The sequence below is a fragment of the Helicoverpa zea genome, chromosome 10 (assembly GCF_022581195.2).
Source record: "Helicoverpa zea isolate HzStark_Cry1AcR chromosome 10, ilHelZeax1.1, whole genome shotgun sequence".
NCBI classification, from domain to species: domain Eukaryota; kingdom Metazoa; phylum Arthropoda; class Insecta; order Lepidoptera; family Noctuidae; genus Helicoverpa; species Helicoverpa zea.
The window spans coordinates 11,827,036-11,853,157 of NC_061461.1; the positions used below are offsets into that span (position 1 = coordinate 11,827,036).

Here is a 26,122-nt window from a genome sequence, read left to right on the forward strand (position 1 = left end):
TACCTTTGTTAAGGGGCAAAAAGGATTGATCGATTGAGGAAACTTTTGTACCCGATAAAAGCTACATAAACATGTTTTATCCATAACTATTTCATCAATATTCAATAATGTTGGCTACATTTCGTTTCTGATAACAGAAGGAAATGCTCCACCAAAGATGAATAATGAGGTCTTACCTGAAAGAACTCGTCTGTGGACACGCCAAACCATTCTGGCGAGTCGAGGAAGTGATGAGGGAACACTATGTGTAGCGCTCTCTGGTTCTGTGACACCACTAGTCTGAAACACCATACATTAAACGTAAATAAATGAAGCATTTTGATGGAAAGACCCTTTGAAAGATCCTTACTGAATCTCTCAAAAAATCGTACAAGGAAGATAATTGGGAAGCAATGGATGTATAAACGCAACTGTTGACTCTCGAAGTAAATCTAACTATAATGAAACAATTGCGACTGAAGCAATAGCATAATGGTTACAACGCAATCAATATATGTTTCTCGCAATATCCTATTCTGCCAGGATCGTGTTCCAGCCACAAACACATCAGATTTGGGTTACCCACAAAAACGGTTTCAAAATGATCGCAGAGGGTGTGCAGGTTTTGTATTACGCAATTATCTGCCTTCACAGTCTTCAAGGGTACTATATGAGCAGCTGTTATGATTATATGAAGGGAAAATTAGCTCATCTCGTGTAAATTAAATAATTTGGCAACATGAATATGAGCGTGCAGTTAATATTCAGATTTTAGGAAAACAACGAAGCCGCGTCTACTCTCCTTAAAATTCGTATTTTCACCCAAATTAGAGCCTAATGGCGGTACATATAGAGTTTTATTTATACACCTCAGTCCTCGGTATAAAGCTTTGAGATGTACTGGCTAATTAAAGAGCTTTCTGCACAAGTTTTGCGGTCACAAAATCTACAATGCTGTGGTGTTTGCAGTATGCCTTTGCGTCACAACGTATGGCGTCCTCCATCTTTAGTTGAAAATTCTGGAGCTATGATGCCAGATGCTTAACTGGTAGGCAGTAAGAACCTCAATAAAGAACCTAACCTATCTATTAATATTCAAAGAACAAACTTCAACATCGAATAAATCGAAAAGACCGCATATAACTCAAACACACAAATCCAATCTACATAGAAATACAATTAGCCAAAAGGTAACTTTTAAACGAATTTCGAAGTTTAAATAATGGTGGTTTAATAACCGCAGTATTACAGGTACGGCGCTAATTAAAACGTGCGGTATAAAACGTCTCTGCGGTGGTATAACACACAATGTACGTGTTCACGGACTCATTACATGTTCTGCGGTCCTCGGTCGCGGATTATTGCCGAAAATTATGTTACTATACGTAGATGACTTCTTTGTTTTTGCAAAATTCAAAATTGCCCTTTAATAAAGTAATAGCTGCGAAAATACTGGCTAGTATATAGTGAATCAAGTAAAAAGACGATTTTAAAAAGAATATCGGCTGATAAAGATTGTTAAATTAACTTTCTGTCAACCACATTTCTTCGTATCTCGTTAGAGCTGCGGCGGGAAGACTCAATTTACTTGAACAAATAACTTCACAATTTAACTCGAGAGCTAAAAATAGTCACCCTTATTAAAGTATCATGATTCCAGAAGAAATCAGTCCTTTTCGTTTTTAGGCCGTATTAAGTATTTTAAAAATCATGACCGGATAAAATAAAAAATATAAACGGATAAAACCAAAGCATACCAAAATCCAGTTAAATTGGTTTCAGAATTAATCGAGACAAAACCTGAATTTGTTTCAGCTGTGTAAGTGATAAACAATTTGTATTACCAGGAACAAATTCTAATAAAAAAGCATCTTTTTTTTCAATCATAAATTGTTTCCATCGCCCTTTATATGGGCTTTAGGTCGTGGTACTTGACATTATGTCGTCTAAACCCGAATAAAAGCTACGATTTAGGGTTGCCACAATCTAGATCGATTTCTCACTGCCACTGCTTATCAAAAAATACAATCATGGCAAAGTTTTTGGCAAATCCAGCATACCGATGCTAAGAGGTTGTATTTTAAAGATTTGGCATCGGATTTTATAAATCTTGAATTCCTATTTTAAAGAAATGACCTGGCATTCAAATTGTACAACTTTCGCTTTCAATTGTTGAATTTCTCAAACATGCTTTAGACCGGTTTGTACAAAAAGTGTTAGTTGAGCAATTACTGAAGATATTGTTGCCACCAACCCTGTATAGACAAGCTCCAAAAAGCTCGGTGTCGCAAAGGTCGTCTCCCTAATAGAGTTTCGCGACAATAAAGCGCTCCCCGAAATGCTTGCTTTACACAAACCTTAAAAGGAATATAGCCGTGAATTTTCCGGACATTTCAATACTGATGACATTAATTATCTGAAGAATATCTTTGAGTGAATCTTGTAGGTCTAAAAATGGCAAACAGGTTTCCAATAAAATAGACATAAACCTACTAATGTTCGGTAGTCGTTAAATCTCGCCACCCACGTCAGGTCATCAAACTGCATGGGCGGATGAGCTATTACGAAATTGGTTGTAAAACAAACACTTGGTGGCTTCTAAAATCGCTCACATCCTGCGAATGGCTTCATAAACACAAAGACAACTGTTCCCTCGCAAGGTCGGTAAAAATAGGTCCGTAAAGTACGTAAGTACCGCAAAGTACCGCAATGTGGGACTGGCTAAGTGTCTGGAAAGAGGGTTCCGTTCAAAGTTGTTGAGGGTCGCATCGATAGTGTACGGCGAGCCAGCTGCGGTAACCACCGTTCAGAATCAGGCCGTGAAATTACGGGACTTTATTTCTTGTGCCGAGCCCTAAAAAGGCAATCCATTACATTCGTTTACTAGGATGTCTGCGCTTAGGACGGAGGCCAGACAAGCGCAATTTTGTGAGTTATGAGTGGAGTTTTTGCGAAGCATAATAATTTCACGTTGCGTTTGGTCATTGGTTTCGTACATGTATTTTGCGCCACACATTAAGCAAAAGCTTTATGCTATTAATCTACAAATTATAGTTCGGCCATTCAGAGAATGCGTTCCTGACACGTCGCGATTGAACTGACGACGTAACTTTGCAATGGCGTTGCAGTTACGATAAAAATATTTTTGCTGGTTGTTTACCGTTTTAACAATTGAGGAGCATTAAAACAACATTATTATATCAATAATCAATGAATGTAGTTACGTCGTCAGTTCAATCGCGACGTGTCAGGAACGCATTCTCTGAATGGCCGAACTATACCAGCATTAACAATTTCCCACTAATTATGCGCATCAAACATTACAAACAAACAAGTTTTCTTGTCCCACCCTCGGGGATATAGAATAAATCTTATCTGCCTAGTAGATTTCACCCCTGCAATGCATTTAAATGAACTGATTTCAAAGCTACAACGTGTCTCGCTATGTTACAGGCATTTTGCATCACTATTGCGTAGTAAGTACACTTCATATTGTGAAGTATATCCAGTACTCCCCAGTACATCTGGCGACACGGTACGAGGCCTCGTAAATAAAGCTTAAAGCGCTGCAATTACTACGTCTGAGTCTGTACAGCCATTTTATAGCTTCGTCGCTAACGCGGGACGAGTTGTTAAACTTTATGCTTTTCGCAAGTAAAAGGCAATGTGCTCGACCACCGTCATTTACAGCATTGATTTTAGCAATGCTTACTTGTTATATGGTACATAGTTAGTGAGCATTTCAGTTAGACCCAAAGACGGCCAATCTCCTACACTGAAAAGTTCATCTTGTTGGAAACGAGGAAGAAATATTACAGTAATATTATTATCTCTATAAACCATACCGATGTTTGAACAGTTCAAACAATTCAGTAAACTATATAGCAATTTCCGGAGTACTTCGATAAGCTCCGAAGAAGCCAGCCAAGATAAACAGAGCATCTGTGTTCAACTTTACACCAATAGAGATTCGATGACGTAAACGTAATGGAATAAACATTCACATGAAACAGTTATTAGGATCATTAAATAAGGTCAGACATACATACATACATTAACAAAGCGAGATTCCGAATTCGATATGCTCTGAGTCTGAGATGACGAATCTAGGCATAATCGGTTCACCGTGCCTCCTCATCTAAGATCTTTCTAAATTGTGAGTCACGAGGAGATATCAGTTGAAAAAATCGTGGTGATTTATTGGCTCTGGAATTAAATACTTATGTTTTGACGCAAGAGCTACCTAGACATCTATTGATAACGCGAAATAATATTCTTTTATTACTTGCGTGGTAAGCTCTAGTTGACAAGGTTGACGAAAACATGTCATGAAGCGACCTTAAAAAACGAAAAAGGAGTGACTGGCTACTAGGCTGTCATTAACCAAAACAGGTATCGATATTCAAGGCCACCAGCACCCTATGTGGGTTTGATCAGATTTCAAATTGATTTATGGGCACGTGAGACTTTCAGCTCCATAAAGGTACAGCCATTAAATATGTAGCACTATTACTCCCAAACAAGTCTCGAAACATTGTCGTTGGTAAATTATGTGCAGCAAGTAAAATTGCAGCGTTGGTACATGTAGGAGAACAAGCTGCAGTATCCTGCAATAAGCTAGGTGCACATAATACGAGCGAAATTCGTAAAGAGGTCGCGAGTTTGTGCAAGCCGGTTACGCAATGCGCCTGCGACACTGTATACCGTATGTCGATAATTTCCCTTTCAATGGACGGTTCATTCACAAAAAACAAGACAGCAAGTCAAGGAGAACATGCTATTTTTTACGACAGAAACGGTGATTAATATTAATTTGGTACGTCAAGATTTTAATCAGCTGTTTTGATTTGAGTTAAATGTCAATACCAAATGGGCTGCAGAAAATGATAATGTTCAAATCAGACTTCCAGAATAGAGTCAACAAGTTAAGGTTTCTGACACTATACAAGGTTTTGAATTCGGGGAAGGTTTAAATTAAATAAATTGAGAATTTCAAACAATTCGCTATCAGTGTCATTGACATCGCATAAAACCTTGATGTGTTCCGGCAGTTCAAAAGTGATAGTAGTTACGTGATTTCATGATTCGCTAGCTATAGTTGTCAATTTAAATACATTATTTAATGTTGTAATTAAATCTAATTGGTTTGTTGACTGTCTTGGTCTAATGACAGGCGAAATGACGCCTTTATTATGCATATTAGTTTATATAAAATCTTTTGTAAATTACATAATTTTAATGACTGCAGTATGTTTCAATTGGACTATCAATTTTAATCTAAATGTCTTTTGATTTCTCCCTGGATCAGACATTAGGACCACTAACTATCTGATGGAAGATTATCGTAAAATTACATTAAATGGAACACCTTTGATAGAATTTCTATCAACACAAGATGTCTTATTGTCGACATAGAATCAATACCATTGCCCAAACACAATGATCTGTTCGTCCTTTCTCTAGCAAGGAATAGCGAGAGAACATTATTGTCCAAACCCAACCGACTGTGAGTGAACTAACTTCACGTGTTAATCACTGAAGTGAACAAATCTTGGAGAGAGGTAAATCGATGTTTTTGTATGTTACATTCATTCATTTATCAATGTCTTTAGTTATGTTCGTTTGATTGAACTTGCTGGTCTCAGGAAATAATGGAAGGATTTGAAAAATCATTTACTTTTAGACACCCTTTTGTATCATCTGGGTCCGAAGAGCAGTTTTCACGAGATGCTAGTGAAACCAGTGCAGATGGAAGCATGTTTGATTATTATTTTTACTTCTCGCAAGACAAATATCTATACTAAAAAGCCCCTATACCTACTCAAAACTTATTAGAGCCATCTGAATTGACTCAATTACTAATTGTATGTCTACAACAATGGTTTTATCATTAAAGTCAAGTATCTCGCCTCTTAGAAGACAACTCAGTATGCAATAATGGTAATTAATACAGAAAACATACAGATTCAATACAATAAGGGAATACCTACTATCAGGCACTTATGATTTTCTGAAGAGTATTTTAATTGGCAATCGGAGAATCAATGTTGTTTATTTCATAATTCTCAAAAACTCAAAACTCAAATTTTTTTATTTCAAATAGGCCTATGAAAGCTCTTTCGAAACGTCAAAGTTAGGTGCACGGTTCCAAAGAGTTGGTCTCATGGAGAAGAACCGGCAAGAAACTAGAAATTCAATAGAAGACCCTATAGACTATTTTTGGTACGAGTATGTTGATAAAATATTGCGAAAAAACTTCAAAGAATCAATGAGCGTACTCGTACCAAAACAACTGTTTAACATTGAACCGTTACTGTTACATAATAAAGAACTCGTTAGCATTGACCGAAATTGCATCTCATAATCCACGCGAATATTTATTTCATTGCTTATTTATTATTTTATTTACAAGTGCATGTGATTTCGTCTGTGAAGTCTCACTTTTATTTTTCGAAAATCATTGTCTTATTTAAAAGATGATCGATGAATTGATGATCCAACGAATTAAATTGCTTGGACTGAGCATTAGTCAAAAACTTCACGGCCCTGGTACTCCATAACGGGTCTCCATAACGATGGGATTTCAGATTTCAGTAAAAGTCTGACACTCCCGCTACACCCAGAGCCAGAACAACTGATTTGATGATTCACAAATAACCTTTCATATTACTTCAATTGCTCTTACGTTCCAGAGCCATGATAACTCTTCCGAACAACCCCGCAGCCCTAAACTAGGTTACATTAAATGGAAATACGCCAGCTGTTTAAAAGCTTAGAGGTTTAGAGCTTCGCATTTATAATATTATGACATATCGTTCAAATAAAGTTAGAGGAGGACGCTGCGGCATTCTGTGAGGTCGAACTGAAAGCATTAGTCACAGTCGAGAACGATGATATCTTACTAAAGAGTGGAGATTGTAGCGCAAACGGGGTAATAATAGAGGTTCAAGAAAATGGAATGGCGGGTGGTAATGAATTGCCGATTCCTTCATAAAATATAGACCTAGTAATAGCAAGAAAAGCTTGGTACGTGCGATGAGTAATTGAATAGCTTCTACGTCTGCGGAATTGATACTGGCGCCGTATATTATTTGTGCCCTGTCCGTGGGTTTTTATGCAGTATTCCCAACATAGCTTTAGTAATCATTCTCGTCGGATTCATTCCTGAGATTTTGTATACTTGCCGAAACGACAAAGAATGTAATGAACAACCAAGGAGTTTGTTTACCGTATAATGAATGAGTTATTTACGCTTTGTTTAATAAAACAATGCACTTGGAAGTTCACACAGCTCGTACATTTAACATTGATGTCGCACTCATATCGCATGTAAAATCTAAACAACTGTTATAAATTACAGACTACAGACGTTCTCAGAACACGTGAGTCATTATTTGCTAAAGGATTCCGCGTATTTTTGGGAACTGTCAGAGGCGGGAATGCTGTGGAATTAATGGTCGTCACTTTATTTGAGGAAAAATGTCTAATTTATTTATATTTGTTTTAGAAAAGTGCGGTTTTGGAGGAAAGCAAAGAGCCTTCAGGTGTCCTGTATCTTCTGTATCGTGCGTGTGTTTACACAAAAAATATATATAAGACATCGGCTTCCTGAAAGCGACTTAGCTAAAAAAGTATTCCTGTTTGCAATTTTTCCCTCGCCATTTTTTCTGCAGCTATCTTTTTTAGAGATCATTAACTAACCGATTTACGGTTGCGTGATGGCAGCCAGTAATTTATCCGAGATATAGCTCCAGAATCCTTAACAGGGTCAATGTTAATCTTAGAGTAATTAATAGAATATGTCACGGTAATAGCATTGTGCCAAGTTACCGTGATTAATACTAAGTTGGCGATATGGGCAGGCTTCGGTGGACAATGATCGAGGTGTCCCCTACATTGGGCAGACAGGGACTAATGACTGTGTGTTGGCTAGGAATATGATATTCTGTGGAACTGCTGATGTTTTGTACGGAAAACTTCCTTGTTTCATTTAAAGTTATGCCACAATACACTAGTTTGTAAAACATATGACCACACTTTACTGAAACCTAGAACATTGCTGTTCATAAAAACTTGTATGTAATGAAAGTCGTTTTGCGTAGTCAAGCGTCCGATAGTTTAACAACCACCCCCTAGGGATTTACTATGAGCGCATAACTAGCAGCCCTGATCGCTAGACCTTATTATAACTCTTGTCTACTCATACATTATAAGTATATTTTTAAATTTCGAATATGGCGACAATACCTAATTCTGATATAAAATATGATTTACAAAGCCATCACCATCATCATCCATGGTTGTTCTAAGAATTCAAGAAGGCGCGAAGATCTGAGATACGCTGTAGGCAAAACTGAAAACCGATCTATGGGAAGAGGTAATGTCTAATAACTGATAGATCGACAGCCAGCGACCACCAGACCTACGTTATTATGTAAAGGCTGAAACTTTGTGCGTGCTACCATACAAAATGATGATGATTAAAGCTACGCAGATAGATACTCACTTGCCAGACAGCACCAGAGACAAGCTGTCGACTTTAGTGACCTTCTCGTGCGCATACAGTTCGTGGCACTTCAAGTGCCTAACGTTGCGCATACACATGAGAACGCGACGGAACTGCCTTCTCGACACACGGAGAGGCTTGAACAACGCCACGTAAACCTGGGAACAATAGAGAAAATATTAAAGCTTTATGAGCAAAGTTGGGGAACTAGATCTAAGTACTTCGTAGTGAAGGATGAAAAGTATCATATTTTTTATTCTGCACACGTTCTAAGGGTCATCGCGCGTTTGTGAAGATTGACCCTTAATATAAAACCTTTCTTGACTTTCAATTGGCGACTTCTGTAGAAAGGTGAAATATGCCGCAAAAATCAAAGCCGAAACTGAAACGTTAGTTTATTAAGTACAGTAGCTACTACATATTGGGCAGTAGGTCAACATAATAAAGTTCCACAAAAACGCCAAAGACCAAAGAATTTAATACAGGTAAAATTAAAACAAAAACCGCAGAGAATTACAATGATATGAAATTACAATTACAATGACAAGTCACCAGCTCATCGCGTACCCACAGCGGCCTACTTCCGACACCTGACTGACAGCCCGCGGGAGATAGGCCTTGATTTTGTTATATATTTCATTTATTTTTATTACCCGACTGTTAAGGGCTATGTTTTTCGCACCAAATATGATCACATTGCCACATATCTCGAAACAGCCAAATGGATTAGAACAAGCAGGGTATGTATCGTAAGATTAGTCTCTTTTACCCAAATATTTTTAGATATAGGTATGCCGTTTAAAAAAAAAACTGAAAACGCATAAATGAGCTGAACAATCGCAGCTGTGGAAACTGGTAGGGATATGTACAAAATTACGCTAAATCCTTCATACAAAAAAACTTGATATGGAATAATGATAAATTGCTTATTGATCGAGTGGTTTGTATGCGACTGAGGAGGTTGGGATTCTAGATTTTTTTTTCGCCTATCTGTCTGTATAAAATTTAACTGCCGGGTGGTAATCTATAGGCTTTAGTTTGCCTGCCAACCTGAAAACAGTGTTATTCATAGATTTCCATTCATAATAGTTTTCACGCAAACCCTCGACATTGAATGCAATCCATTTATCACATTAAACAAACGGCTACCTTGACTTGTCAACCATTTATTTATTAACGTGTTTAACTTTAACAATCTCGGCACTCAACTTGACAAATATTTACTTACTTAAGTCATTATGTAAGTCGGCCAAAGGCAGTTGCGATGTGTAATAAAAAAGTTTGAGTTACATGCGAAGGGGAAAACTTGACACCGAAGAAAACCCCATTGTGGTGTCACATATCTTGTTAAATCAGCTGCAACTTAATCATCCACAGCATACTACAAACCTCACCTTGCTATACATATTATGGAAAAAATCCAGATCGAAAATCAAATGCTAAACAGATATCATTTAACACCTTTGTGATTTGCAAAATCTTCCTTCCAAATAGTAAGCGGACTGATCGAAACTTAGTGAGTCATAAAAAGTAATAAGCAGAAGCGAAAAACACGAAAAATATTGCAATGCCCAAATCTACAGAAGTAAACAATCAAAACCCTCATTTGGAGTGTACTACGCATACTTATTGCTTTTTAAATAAAGTTTCATGTGTCACAGGTCAATATTTACTGAAGGCGGAGTAAACACGAGCCAGGCGGGCGAGATGAATATTTTTCTACACGGGCTCTGTGCTGACACAATAGCACCGAACAATATGGCGCACGGAATTTCGCCATTCACTAAAAAGGTTCTATTGTTTTGCTTCTAAACGTGGGCGGAAGTGCAGCTGCGCTTTTGCTGGATTAGGCTGATTAAAACGTTGGTAACAGAAAGAGGTCTTATGGATTTAGGGCATACGACAAAAGGCGACATTAATGAGCACTCCTCTCATTACTTCAAGTCTTCCTTACTGTATGATATCGTAGCTATTTCTGAAGCAGCTTAATCCAGGATCACTGAACTTGGAACCAAGTCCAACTCAGTTTTAAAACGTGAGTCATTCTCATTTTGAGCAAACACTAATTCAACTCGCCAAGTTGCCTTTATGTGGCACTCAGAAGCGTTGTTCGGATTCTTGGGATTAAATACCTCATTCCAAAAAAGGAGTCAAGTCAATATTGGATTACTAAGCACATTATTTCAAATTGATTAATTAGCACGACAGATGTTTTAGTGCACACATGGCCATGGGACAATGAACATTTGAATCTTGTTGGTAGGCGTGTTGGATCGCAGCTCTATAAATAGTATTCTAAGAGGAGCTTGTTTATTAATTCACTTCTCGGAAATTTTCGTCGACGCCTACCAAAGTAGATACCAACCTTACTTAAAATACTTACGAAGTCTTGTGAAGAGACTGTGATTGTAAGAATGTAATTGGTAGGAGAGGACTGTAATTTGGTTGTTTGCCCCAGTTATCAACTGCCATGTCAAATATGACTCAATATCTTTGTATAGCGTGTCATTATGTACAGTACAAATATAATTTAGCTTTCATAATTTTCCATATTTACTTAGTAACGACCGTCATAAAAATTGCATAACCTATTACATCTTCTACTTCGCGGTTAATTTGTGTTCGATAATATGATTTGTTTCAGAGATTTTACATCAAGATAGCATATGATTAATGTGGGTTGTTACAGATAAGAGGTAACCGTGAGAGCATAGTTCAAGTTTTATTATCATTAAATTGCAAAGGTTAAACTACCATTACAATCATAATTAGAGTATCCATGTTTTAATCATTAGCCGCAGGTAACTCTATCCATGCGTGTATTTAATTTTGGGACTGCAAATAACTAATGTTTGTATCGACTAATGAACTCGAATTATTCAGGTGAATATTTCAGCTCCATTAGAAATGTTTGGAATCATTATAGCTAGGTCGGGTCATTGGTGGTCACGCGCGCCAATTTCGGATTGCTCTGATAACCAAAACAGGAAAAGTCCTTTAATGGAACACTGATAGGCTGTTACAGTCGTTGTTAATATGCAACGTGACATCTAATCGATGTAGGATACGGTATCGGAATACAAATTAAATGTAAACATAGTAGGGAAGCGAGCGGAGGACGCAAACATACGGGACAAACAGGAGTATTACTACAGCGTACGTTGTAATCCGTTTCTACTTTCTATATTTTATGGCAAAGCTGACTTATTTGATATGTTGACCTAAAGTCAACGTAAATAGGAACCTACCTACTAATGTAAAACTGCCCTTAAACTGTTAGTGGTCAAATGATTCTCTCGATGGAAGTTATTCCATAATAGTTATAGGATAGGCGTTGTATTTATTACATGTCTACACTAGTGTTAGACTTAGGTACTATATAAGGTTACGAACCAGTTACCTTTTAGAGAAGTTCATATTATGATTATTGTTTAAACTACGCTGTTATGTATGACGAATAATTCCGTGAAACCTCATTACGAGAATATTTATCAATAAAATATGCCTTTGTTACTCATTCCGTAACATTTAAACCCTTTCTTAGAGCAATGTATCATGGTGCAAACATTTTATTAATTGTATATAAATATAACTTCATTATGTCCTAAGAAAACATGGACCAGGTTCGTCGTCTATCTCCAAAAAACTGGCCAAGTGCGAGTCGGAATCGCACACGAAGGGTTCCTTACCATTTTTAAGAAAATCACGATTGTTGTATAGGAGCTCCCGAAAATATTTATTTTATTCTAGTTTTCAGAATTTGTTCGTATAGCGGCAACAGAAATACATCATCTGTGAAAATTTCAACTCTCTGACTATCACGGTTCATGAGACACAGCCCGGTGACAGACGGACGGATGGACGGACATAGGAGCGAAAACAATAGGGTCCCGTTTTACCCTGGTACGGAGCCCTAAAAAGGTCTGACTCACATTTGGGATAAGTAGACAAGGAGATAAATTTTCTAAATGCTCTTTCGAAGTCCTTACGTTATGTTGTGCGTTAGTTACTAGACCCTTGAGACCACTGACTTATTCGCTTAGTTCGCGACTCAAAGGTTCGGGATGATTCTATCCAACTTTAGAAGTTACGTTATGTCCGATATTTACCATCCCATTTACAAATTGGCACGTCTTCAGAGCTGTAATTTTTTTCCTTGTCAGAAACATCAGTCCAGTAAAGTTTTTGCTGTAATTTGTGTCAACAACAATACTAAATATTGATTCCTTTAGTCTGGTTACGAGCTTGAAGGTGAATCTAAAGCAATTTCATGTACTTATGAATGTGTCACCAACTCTGATAGCGAAAAGCTTTGTTCGATATCTAGAGAAAAGGTGCCGTTGCTAAATTGGGTCTAGATTGTCAATATCTGATTAGGGTTGGATAGAGTGGTTTTCTGGGAAAGGCACTTAGTACGAGGTACCTTCTTACTCGGAATTCTAATCGAGATATCGCTTCATCAGCATTTTGATTCGTGCCCTTTGACCCATAAAATTATTTGTTTGAGGATTCGGTTAAAACATTCTAATTATTTGATACATTAAGTATACGCTTCTAAGAATACCAGAAGTACATTCAGTACCCACTTATTTTCGGAACAAAACAAGACGTCCGAACAGGAAACTAAGATGAAACGCGTAACTAAGCAACGGAGAAATTACAAACCTCTACAAAAGATTCAATAGCAGATTACATTTCTTCTTTCACTTGGATAACAAATAAAATTACGGCTAAACAAATAAAGGTAACCGTAACTAAAATAAACTCAGAATAAATGTATTGATTACCACTAAACTGTGTCACATCTGGTTACGTTGAAAGCATAAAGAACATCAAACTGATGTAACAGACAAGCACCTTATATTCAAATGTCATTCAAATGACTGCGTGCAACCGAATTATCAAGTAGCTGCACCTGAATGCGTATACGCAGTAACATTGTATATTACTAAAGCTAATAAGGCCAGTCTAATGACTTCGAACATGGTGACAGGTCTTGTCATTAACACAAAATAATATTTGATAAGAAACCTGTTATTGTAGAACATTTGCTTGAGTTTAGTTGAGGAGCTCGTGACTAAATAGCAGTCAATCAATCAAGATTTAGCTGCGCTTGTTGAAGTAACGTCCCATCACGGGTGTTTTAGCAAGATTGAGCAAATGGGTTCTTCTGTCAGCCTCAGTTGTCATTTACTGACTTCTGATAATCGTTATGGTTCTCCGAAGGCAAAAAGTTGGACAACGAGTCAAATCAAGGGACCTTCTTTATTTATTCTGGATTAGGATAGAATAAAAGGGCAGCCCCCATTTTTTTATAGAATGAAAACTCATGCAGTGCCTGAACATACCGTTGACAAGATTTATGGTAACAGTAAGGTTATAACGTATAGTACACTAACAATAATTACACAACATACCAAAGTTCTCTAGTATCTCAACGTCAAATCTCAAGTTACAGAACTAAACTTGGCTTGAGTACATGACTGTTAAGTTTTGCCCTTAGCTGAGAATTAAGATACAAGTTTATGTGCAAGCGGAAGCTGTGTTGTGCTCTAGACAACTCTACATAATGCCTTGTTTAGTTGCACAGACTTTCAAAGATTCACAAAGTTTTTTGAGTATTTTAAAATATGATTTGTAGCATAAATAAATAATCTGGAGATATAGAGGTTACTTTTTATCTGGATGATGTGAGTAGTGGACGCGAGAAAACCACAGGCTATAATAAAATCATAAAGGAATCCAGTCCCATGATATTATGAAATGTATGGAAAGGCAAAATTAACGCTTCTAACCATAAAGTACTTATGTAGTATGTCTATATTCCTTGGTTCTAGATCTCATTTGCTTTGAGTTACGTTTTCAATTTTAAAAATGTCACATTCATTCGTATTCGTCCAAGCATGTACCTACATATGGTATGACTTGTTAGGCGCTAAGGCACGATATGTAGCAAATGCTGAATATTTAAAAACTTCCTATGCGTTTCTAATTAAATTACTAAGTAAACATACACAAAAAAAATTATGAAGATCTTTTGATAATGAGATTACATAAGTATCTCATTATGTTCAGACAAGTTTTTAGTAATGAAGCTCATTACAATCAGACAAATGATTCCCATGATAACAATGTATGTGACATCAGTAGAGAATTTAACAGATTAGACCAGACTGTTGGCATTGCACATGTAAGCGATTGTAATTCTAGATTGCAGTTCTAAAGTTGAACCACAAACTTTATAGTGAAACTCACGCAAATAATTCAAATTGAATTTAATACCCCTAATCTTATCTAATCTCAGAAACAGCTGGACCCGTAACAGTAATCAATTGTAACAAATCCTACAAATATTTCGTTTTATCAAATCAAGGAATTAGGTAAGCAATAGGCACAGCCAACAACGAAACAGCCGTTCAAAGTTAGGTAAAATTCATTCAGAACTTACGAAAGTTTCTGCTAAATACTACTCGCGGAAGAGCAATATCGTTAGCACGAAATTCTCGTACAATTCAGATTAAAGTAAAAAGATTGGCAACCCCACACCATTGTTAAGTAATTAGAATTGACAAAAAGGTTGGCATTGAGGGCTCAAGAACAATAACCATTGACAACTGAGAAAGCCGTGAACTGACAATGTGCCGTTTTCTATTGAATTCAGACGCAATTATTTACTTCCCTGTGACTGTATAAGAGTTCACGATAGCATAGATACTAACAGTATTTGAAACAGTTACAATTAAGTACCTGTGTATTGAAAACTAACCACGTTATTCTAACTATTCAATGCTCAGGTAGAAAACCTTTTTTATGACATGAGGCAGGACCGCATCTGCACTTGACTTTGAGAGATTAGGTAAGTCGTGGTAACAGGTTGGCCATTAACATGGGCAGGTAAAGGTTCCTAGCAAAAAATGACGCACCAATATTGGCGCCAACCAACCATACTACTTTAAAGCTAGTATGTGTGTTGGTGATATTTCACAAACATTGTTATCGTTATTCAAAAGACGTTGAAAACTACAAACAGAACTGGTGAATATATGAATGTGTACTTTCTCAGCAGCATATCCAATTTTGCAGTGTTCCCAATGCGACTCTCTGCTGAATAATTTCGTTGTTTGACAGCGAATTCGCTGTGGTTGCAACTTTATACAGTGAGACATTTCATTGTAAGAAAATCTGCTGAAGAAAAACCTAACTGTGATCTATTTAATTTACAGAATATGTTTGAAAACTCTTCACATATGTTTCCGTAGGGGAGGATGAAAACAGTAAGCAAATTATATGTAGTGAAAATCTGAAATACAATTTCTAAAGACAACAAGATAATCGAGAAACAACCCAAAATAATATTTACTCTGGCGAAACTTGAGCAAAGTCAATCAAAAGTAATGGTTTCAATTAAAACTGTATGTATATTAATAGCGGCATTGCTACGAATTCACTGTTCTCTAATTGGCCCTTCGTGGGGTTTGGTCCTTCTCGTCGAAAAACTAATGTTTTGGTACTGCTGGAACCCAAAACTGAAAGCTCAATCTCATAGAAATTCCAACAAAGGAATCATATATTGGAAGATTCCTGCAGGTTCCCAGTAATAGCTTGTACTACATGCCGTAGCACCGACGACAGAAGCAATAAACTAATCAGAGGCGTACATACATAGCACATCTGCGGGCAGGCAATATTGGCATCGCTATTAGGGTGCAACATACCTTTGCATAAAATCAATAGATTCGTTACCAAACACCTCGGCTGCGGTCGCGTGATTGTACTACAACCTCATTATGGAAATTCCTCGTAAATTTTTGCTCGGAGTCATTAAGAAAGCGTTATGAGGATAACGACCTTTGAACGATCCAATAGCTCTAAAAAGCTGGCAGTACAAAGTGGGCAAAAATTAAAAAAAAAAGCTCAAAATTTGTTGCTAATTTGTTGCTAATAAGTTGCCAAATAATCGATTTTTTTGCTTTTGCCGATTTCGAGAAATCGTCAACAATGCTAGCTTCACCATAAGCTGGCATGGATTATAAGATAAAAGTAAAGGTAAAATAAACAAAATCACTACAAATTTGTTGCTAATTTGTTGCTGTATAACCAAAATAAATTTGAGGTGCAAAAATATATATTTTTTTTCAAATAGGAAATTTTTATTTGCTTTGCGCGCTTGAATGTCAATTGTTTCATGAAAAAAATATGAAATAAATTTGTTGCTCGTCACAGAACTGTTCCTTGTCACTTAGAGAACCAGCAACTAAATAGACACCCGACGATCGGGTGTCTTGAACTTCGGTGACTAACAAACCGGCCATGCTGGCTTGAATGTCGATTTTTCCGGTGAAAAACGTGGAAATGAATTTGTTGCTCGTCACAGAGGTGATTAATGTCTCTCAGAGAACCAGCAATTAAATAGACACCCGACGATCGGGTGTCCTGAACTTCGGTGACTAACAAACCGGCCATGCTGGCTTGAATGTCGATTTTTCCGGTGAAAAACGTTGAAATGAATTTGTTGCTCGTCACAGAGGTGATTAATGTCTCTCAGAGAACCAGCAACTAAATAGACACCCGACGATCGGGTGTCTTGAACTTCGGTGACTAACAAACCGGCCATGCTGGCTTGAATGTCGATTTTTCCGGTGAAAAACGTGGAAATGAATTTGTTGCTCGTCACAGAGGTGATTAATGTCTCTCAGAGAACCAGCAACTAAATAGACACCCGACGATCGGGTGTCTTGAACTTCGGTGACTAACAAACCGGCCATGCTGGCTTGAATGTCGATTTTTCCGGTGAAAAACGTGGAAATTTGTTGCTCTCCGTAGAACTGTTAGGCATCGATCGGAGAACCAGCAACTAAATAAACATCCAATCACCAAGTCTCCTTTAAGCTGATGATTATCAAACAGGCTATGTTTCCTTGAATGTTTGTTTCTGCTAGGGAAAAATTATTACATACATTAGTTGCCTATGTTCAAAATCTTAGTCAGTATGATAACTCTCAATTCCTAGCTATGGATTAGACTGGTAAATTTATATAAATTAAAAAACAATTGCCAATTTTTGTTTGCCGTTTCTCTGAGAGACATTAATCACCTCTGTGACGAGCAACAAATTCATTTTTTTCACCGGAAAAATCGACATTCAAGCCAGCATGGCCGGTTTGTTAGTCACCGAAGTTCAAGACACCCGATCGTCGGGTGTCTATTTAGTTGCTGGTTCTCTGAGAGACATTAATCACCTCTGTGACGAGCAACAAATTCATTTCAACGTTTTTCACCGGAAAAATCGACATTCAAGCTAGCATGGCCGGTTTGTTAGTCACCGAAGTTCAAGACACCCGATCGTCGGGTGTCTATTTAGTTGCTGGTTCTCTAAGTGACAGGGAACAGTTCTGTGACGAGCAACAAATTTATTTCATATTTTTTTCATGAAACAATTGACATTCAAGCGCGCAAAGCAAATAAAAATTTTCTATTTGAAAAAAAAAATATTTTTGCACCTCAAATTTATTTTGGTTATACAGCAACAAATTAGCAACAAATTTGTAGTGATTTTGTTTATTTTACCTTTACTTTTATCTTATAATCCATGCCAGCTTATGGTGAAGCTAGCATTGTTGACGATTTCTCGAAATCGGCAAAAGCAAAAAAATCGATTATTTGGCAACTAATTAGCAACAAATTAGCAACAAATTTTGAGCTTTTTTTTTTAATTTTTGCCCACTTTGTACTGCCAGCTTTTTAGAGCTCGATCCAATCGCCTTAGTTTTTCGCGAGCCTCAAATCTCCTGTCGTGCGATAAAGCCGAAATATCGGGGTAAACTTAAGTGCAGGCTTTGAGCACTCCATCAGGCTCAAACTTTTGATCTCACTTTGATATTAAAGCGACGGCGACATCTCTTCCGACGATAAAGCGAACACTGACAGTAGGCGGATTATAATGATTGTTTGCCTGTCATCTCTTGCTCTGAATTTTTAATAATTCTGTAAACACGTAACTAAGGTGAAGAGGTAATTAAACATGTTCGTCCAATTGTTTACTCGGACACAATAACGCAACAGTATTACGCAAGCAGGGAAAGTAGGTGGCTTACGAACTATGAGACTCCTACGTTTAAATAGTTATTTGTTGGATTTTGAGTTTTAGGGTTGACCCGACTTTGAAACTACATTTGATAAGTCAAAAGTTATCTGAAACTTCGAGGACACGGGCTTATATTATTAATTTACTGGTTATAGAATATGTATGAGATGTGGCGATAATTTCGAATTTGTGTCGCGTCACGGCGATGCATGTCGTATCTGTATCAGCCGCTTTCCCGCAGCGTGTAGCTAGATCCATACTGCGGATAACCGACACATACACGTGTCGTTGCTCTCCACAAACAGTGGAGTATCAAACCTACCCATTAATAATTCAAAATACACCAGATTCTATTTTTTGCAGAAAGCACAGGTTCGCTTGCAAGCTATTACGTAAAAGCGGCGAAGTTGCCAAAAATCCAAGCAGCGCACGAACCAGCCATGAACTAATAGCGTAAGCCATAGCCTACAATCTTTATTTTCTAAAGAAGAACATACGTAAGTATTTTTATTATCTCGGGTACTTCGGTTTGTTGAACATCCCGAGATTTCTCGAACAATATTCGAACAAGTTTATAAAGAGGACATCGGATATCTCTGCGATATCACGGCCAAGAACTGCAAAGTTGTGTGCTCCATCACAAATGTGAAACTTTAAGTACGTTTAACCCTCGATGGGTGGTGAGTGAGGCGATGGATGACGTCACTAGCTGAAAGGGCATTCACACCGTCTTGCCCCACTGACCTCTGGGTATACACTGAAAGGACTGCTGGCGCTCTAACCATTAATCCCCCGTCGAAATGCGGTAAGCTGACATTTTAAATTCAAATCTCCACCGTTCATCAGGCAGAGACTTTGATTTAATATTGGAAATGATTATTTCATTATCGCATCGGCAGCTCCAGATAGCGAGAATGCCAGCAAAGATTCAGACATAGTTCGAAAATGGTTTGCATTATTTATATTTGAATTAACTATTCGATTTGATCAGCACGCCGATAGTTTTGTATGAATAGGGCTTAGCTTGTTAATGGCTTTCTAGTCAGCATTTAACAGGCAATTTATAAGATAAACGATTATTAAATTAATGAGGCTTTTAGTATGGAATCGATTTGTGGCGCGATACCGAGCGTGTTAACCGATTTATTTTGCGGGGACGGTGTAGTGTGGGGGCGTTATTCTGTAATGCAGGAGCTCCTTGGTTCAATGTGACACCCTTGTACTTGAGTGGAGGAGCGTCAGCGTTTATTGTACAAAGACAACAGCTACTTAACCTGTTCAATGGGCTGCGGCCCTCGTAGGCGTCGGCAAAATCATCGAACGATTGGAGTGGCTTCGATTAATTATTCAGGAGTTTTGAGTGTCTCGTTTACGTGGCGCAATTATTTACTAGTACCGTCGGACGGATAGGATACCGAGTCAATGTAGTCAACAGTCATACGCGGATTTAAATATGTATTACGAATAATCACCGAACGAGCGAAATGTATTTTTAACCCTTTGGAATCGGATAAGGGTGACCATGTCCATAGTTTTTTCAGGATTCTTATGTTAATCTAATACGTTGGTAGGCAAAAGCGTGTTCTATAATAAAGCCATTGGCTTTGGAAATGATTCACGCTTTATAGAGAAGTTTATTATTCTACGATAGCTTAAAATACAGTCGTTTTATTGAAACGTGTACCGTCATTATTAATGGCGGCATAATTAGAAACGGCTGATTTGAATATCGAAGTATAATAAAAGCCAGAATTATGAATACCTACTAAAATCAAGCGATAAAACACGGGTGTCATATTACCTCAATCTGCACGTGTTTAATCTGTGATAAAATCAAAACCTATAATATTAACGCATACTTTTACGATTAATAGGTAAGGCGCCGCATTAATTTTATCGCAGTTTTAGGTTGTAAAGACGATAACTTAAACCCGGCAGTATGATATAACATGACTCATTTTAATCACTAAGGATTATTATGAAAAGTAGGAAAATGATTATATCTTAAGGTCACGCCAGAGATAGCACCAGTCAAAATACTGCTGATTATCCCACAAATGGAGATACATAGATTTTTAGTAAATAAAAAAAATATTTAGGTACTTATTTTTTAGGTCAAATTAATTCTAAATAACTGAGTTACTGAGTAAATGCGACCAGACTCGATAATTACGGCCATATTACTCCATATCGATTGGTCGTGTATCGCCTACCTACTTTACCTACAATCAACTGATATTTCGTGTTCTGCAAATTGTGTGAAGTGCTCTCCAATGACAGCTGATGTAATTTGCATTTAAAATAGAGCATACGCTGACAACTCTGACATTAATTACAACAGACATTATTATGTTTGTGGTAAAAAAAAACTTATTTTCACAGAACAGATAAAGGAGATATTTTTAGAAATATGACTGGGTTGTTTGTTTCGTTTTTCGCCCTTCACTTTGCGAGATTTTCTGTAAACAAACCTCAAAAGAACTGTGATAGATCCTTCACAGTAATAAGCAAAAACTGTTTGAATGAATGAATGGTTTGAGTGTCTTAATTTTGTTTGTGTATCAACTTTTTCAGCCGAAAATCGATCTCAGTGGCGTGCACTTGGAGAGGCCTATGTCCAGCAGTGGACTGCTTTAGGCTGATGATGATGATGATGATGATCAACTTTTTATGCTGTAGGGTGATTAGGCCAAAATCTTAATTAAGTATAGGTATTTTTTATTACTACTTCTGTTAAATAAGTTTTTTATAGATATAAACTTTACTAGAAAACCATACAATGTGGGTAAATCATGAATTTTTTCATGCTATGTATTACTGCTGTTACATAAAATTTTCATAAAACAAACACTCCATATCATTGACATAACAAACAAGAACAATGAAGTTATCTCTTGTTTAACAAGGCATTATGTTTTAAATAAAATTTTCATCATCATGATTATTTCAATTATATCATAGGAGAGATTTATGAAAAATGATGTAATTTTACAACAGGCAAAAATTGAAAAAAGTTAGAAAAATTTATAAAAAATAGAAAAGGGAATGTCCCAGGTAGAAAATTATTTTCATGGTCACTCCAATTAAACCAACTTTTTTGTTCACCCTCAATTTTTTGTTGGTATCCCATACAGGTAACCAAATTCACCTCTATCAGTTATCAGCAATTTTATGCATTTTAACTTGGATAGCCAGCAGCAGCTATTAGTTAGTGGCTTTTTCCAATTATCTATCAATCTGTGGATTTGCTTACTAAAGATAGGAATTTGATATTACTACTATGGGGCTAGTGGTAAAATTATGTAATTTTATTAGAATATATTTTATTTAGATTTTATTTTTGTATTAGAGATAGCTCTAATAAGCAAATAACAGAATATAGAGAATGGCAATTAGCAAACATTGTTTACATAATAAAAACTTTTTTTTACACCTTTGTATGGCTAGGGCAAGCAATCGGTCAGTGGGTCGTCTTAGGGGCGGAGTTTTGAAGCCATTGAAACCCGCCATAATAATCAAAATTCATACTTTAACACAGCAGTAATGTTATAACAACATTATGTAGTTATTTAAAGTTTTATTGTCTTGTGTGTATGTTTCTTCAATATTACTCTTATCAGGTGACCCCTAGTCCTTGGAGCAGGACCTCTGATGCATCATGTTTGCAGTCATTGATCATGTCTTAATTAAAGATGAACTTATGAGTAATAACTTGTTTGTATATGTTTTTATCATTGTTATGTTTGGAATTTCTTTGGAAAAAACAATATAGCATTACAGTTTTATTTTGTTTCAAGGTAAAAGGATAATTTGTTAAAAGAGTTTTGATTTTTTTGTAGCAGATACAGTTATCATATTTTAAGTGCACATTATTAGAAATAAATTGTAGGAAAATTATTTCTTGGTATTACTTTGAGTAAAAGGGCTGCAGTATGATGTGGAAAATAAGGTCCCATATAAAGTACAATATCTTATAACGTAAATAAAATTAAAAAATATTTACCTCCTCAATATCCTTGTGGAACTTGATGGGGCGCAGCAAATAAAATTGTATGGAGAAGTAAATGAAGTTTATCACAATAAATGCACTGTTCCACAGCACAGCGTCGAGGTAGCACTCGATGCTCCACGCCCACATGCCGGAGAAGGCGCACCCCAGCATCAGGGCCACCCGCAGCCAGACCAGCCCGCTCGGCGTGTGCGGCGCCAGGAACGACAGCAGGAAAAACACATTGGCCACTTGGAAGAACACGTGGTTCACCGGTCGCCAGCGCGGGCAGTGGTTCAGGTACATGTCCCACATCGAGGGCCGCTCGTGCACACTCACATTCACCAGGTCCGTCGCCTGCCCCGGCAACCGAGTGGGCTCCACCAGACCCATGTCGCTCACCGCCCGCTCCGGGCTCGAGACCGCGCTGCCGTCACTGCTCGGCGCCGGCACCTCCGTCGTGACATTCTGCAGCCCACTTATCATACCGATCGCTAAGGCACTGAGAAACAACATAGTCCCACCGCGCTCTCAAACACACCCCAACTGAATTTGTCATCGAAACTCTACCCTCAATTGGCATTTGCGTATTGTTATGTTACACTACAGCCCGGTTTTAATGTCTATATTATTCAAAAACATTAATTTATTAAAGCGTTTTATTTATTTTAAATAAATTATTATAATCGCACCGCTGCACACACATGCAAAACTAATTAACGCAAATGCACAGACAAAGTTAACTAATAATACGTCGGTCACTAAAATAAGAATAGCTTATTTTGAATTTAATTCCTTCAAGAGTCCAAAATAAAACGTTAGGAAACAGTAAAGCAAACAATCGAACGAAGCACACAAATGACAAGCAGCACTCACTGTGTATTATTGACAGAAACCAGAGACAAACTGAATGTGGAGATTAGGGCTGGAATTCAACATAACATCGCCTACACTCAAACTAACAAGAAAACGCAATTAATTCGATATTTAAAAAATGAATTATATTTTTTCATACCTCTTTATCTCATGCAATAATACAAATTACGATATAATTAGTCTATTAAAATATTATACTAGTAATCAACACAAAATTCTGCGTCGAATGGATAGGTCATATAGAGCTTTTACAAAGCTCGTTTCAATAAATCTTTTACTCAGTCATGGGTAGTTCTCAATAAATTAATAAGTGTACTGAATGTTCATTTCTGTCTGAATAAATAATTGAAAAATAGTTAAAACATTATGAATATCTTATTTTACATGTATACGTCCATTCTAGTATTCGTAAACGCAAAGCTGTCAAAAACAGCTGTCAACCGGGAACAGATGTAATGTCACAGAAAGGCGGCATGAAATACTGAAAATATTTATATTTATCGTTTACTTTATTTATGTAATGTTTTGTTACTACGATGTCGGTGCCGTTTGATATGTTGCTTCATCCAGAACTCCTGACTAATGAGCAGTTGATATGCATTATACAAGAGGTAAGTTACTGTCTTCAGTTACATTCTACACAAACAAAACAAAAATAAAGTGTTTATTTATAACAAACAATCCCTTTCAGAGGCATTTAAGAGTTTCAAACCTAAGGCACATGCGAAGAGATGAGTTATTGGACATATTTCACCATTACTGCGTGCCGTACGGGCAAAGAAAATACAGGGATTCAGGCAGAGGCAAATTGCTCAACAAAAATCGCCCGCTTAGCCCGGAACCGACAAAAAAACTTAATAAAATTAATCAGGAAGTCAAACAAAATAATCTAAACCGTGATAGGTTGAAGCCGCCTCCAGAATGTATGTCTAGTTTCACAAAGAGGTTCAAAATTGAGACAACAATCACACCAATATCAAATAAAGACTGTTACAGTGTGAACAAAAGAAAAATGAGTGTTGATTCTGTAAGTACATACACATACTTAAATATGCAAATGATAAATTTGTGATCATAAAAAATGTGTATATAGACTGTGACTGTTTGTTACCATGCAACTATGTAGGTAGCCTCTGTATACTCTATTAAATTCTTCCAAACTCCCAACTAAATCAATCAATCAAACAGTACAACCATAATACCACAGCAAAAACAAGCGTTTCTAGCCACTAGTGACTGGTATTAAAATACTCTTTTTTGCTCATTTCAGGTGACTGTAACAAATGACTGCCCTCCACAAAAAAAGGAAAGAAAACCCATAACATGGCCGTGAAGTAGTGGAAATCATAAAATATAATAATTTATGCGTTTAAATGGAAGTAATTGCTTCACCAATAAGCATAAATGTTAGGTCTTACATGTTGTATTGCCAACATTAGCCAAATTCAAGAATAGAATACTGGCAATGGCTTGAATTCTATTTTCAATTTATCAATCAAGGCCAACCAGTTTCTTTTAAAAAAAATAATACACGTACAACAGCATCACACACAGCACACATTCAATCGCACAGCCAACACACACACAATCATACCACATTAAACACACATACAACCCGCAATCAAGACACATAGGCTAGCACTTGGCTTCGGCCCGTGCTAACCTACAAAACCCGGTAGATAACTGCCGAGATACAAAAATGTATAACAACAAATAATAATGTTTCTATTAAAAAAAAAAAAACTAGAACTCTACAAGGAATGCTGTGAAATAATTAATTGTAAATATCAAAATTTCTTCAATGTTGTTAGGAAAGTATAGATTTTCTACATATAGATTATTCAAAAATGGATGAAATGCAAGTTCAGTTAAAATTATTTTTAATACCATTTCAATTTATCTTTGAAACATGAATTCTGTAATGAGTATGATATTATGATGTACAGTTTCTTCTGTGAATACACTGACTTGCCAGTAAAAAAAATGAGCAGCTAAACAATAATGGTGGATTCAAATGTAAAATAGAATAATTGAAAAGTAAGAATTTGTTTAAGTTAAGTTTGCAGTTGAGTGAGTAATATTAGTGAAAGTGTTAGCAGAATCAATATATCAATGGATTCAATATGTTACAAGTACATTAATTTAGGAAAATAAGCTTTCAAGCCTTGTTGATTGTTTATTCTGAAGCTTGTTAGAGTTAGTAGTCAGAATATTTTAGTGTATATTAGCATCCTTTCTTTCAAGCCTTTCTGGAACAAATCTTATCTATGTTACATAGTTACTAACAAGATATACATAATCATTGAAAAAAAGATATCCTTCAGTTACTATAAGGTATGCTAGACTATGAAATTAAAATAAATATTGCTATGTAAAGGATATTATTTACATTTTTGTAAATAAGAGTTGATTCCAAGTCATTGTGCTCTATTACCCAATTTATTTTCTACTTTTGTAAAAATAAGCTTCAATCTTGTTTCTACTAGGCAACTAGAGTTCCTGCAATGTTAGATTTTATTCCAATTGACTTGTACATATTGCAGTAAAAGTTATTTTTTATGAGTGAAATCGGAAATACATGAAGTTTTGTGATATATTTTGAATTTTCATTGAATTATCCATCATAGTTAGGTACTTATTTAATATAAGGGTCGACAATCGGAAGAAATTATTGCCGTTTTTCGTATGG

At 36.6% G+C, this 26,122-nt stretch overlaps 2 protein-coding genes across 3 annotated transcripts in view; one reads left to right on the forward strand and one right to left on the reverse strand.

Annotated features, from left to right (window-relative positions):
• LOC124633627 (blood vessel epicardial substance-like) overlaps positions 1–23,462 on the reverse strand; it is a 43,725-nt gene extending 20,263 nt beyond the window's left edge. For both annotated transcript variants that reach the window (XR_006984766.1, XM_047168908.1), the window contains exons 1-3: positions 22,573–23,462; positions 8,486–8,643; positions 177–279 (exon numbers count right to left, since the gene is read on the reverse strand). Coding sequence is in view for 1 of the 2 variants with exons in the window: in XM_047168908.1 (XP_047024864.1) it covers positions 177–279; positions 8,486–8,643; positions 22,573–23,073 (762 nt within the window). In the remaining variant the exon portion in view is untranslated. The remainder of the gene's footprint in view (positions 1–176; positions 280–8,485; positions 8,644–22,572) is intronic.
• Positions 23,463–23,858: 396 nt separating this feature from the next.
• On the forward strand, positions 23,859–26,027 carry LOC124634068 (ashwin-like). Its single transcript, XM_047169477.1, has 3 exons — positions 23,859–24,044; positions 24,125–24,460; positions 24,704–26,027. The coding sequence occupies exons 1-3, from the start codon at positions 23,970–23,972 to the stop codon at positions 24,764–24,766; spliced, it is 474 nt and encodes a 157-aa protein (XP_047025433.1). The 5' UTR covers positions 23,859–23,969; the 3' UTR covers positions 24,767–26,027.
• Positions 26,028–26,122: the final 95 nt, after the last annotated feature.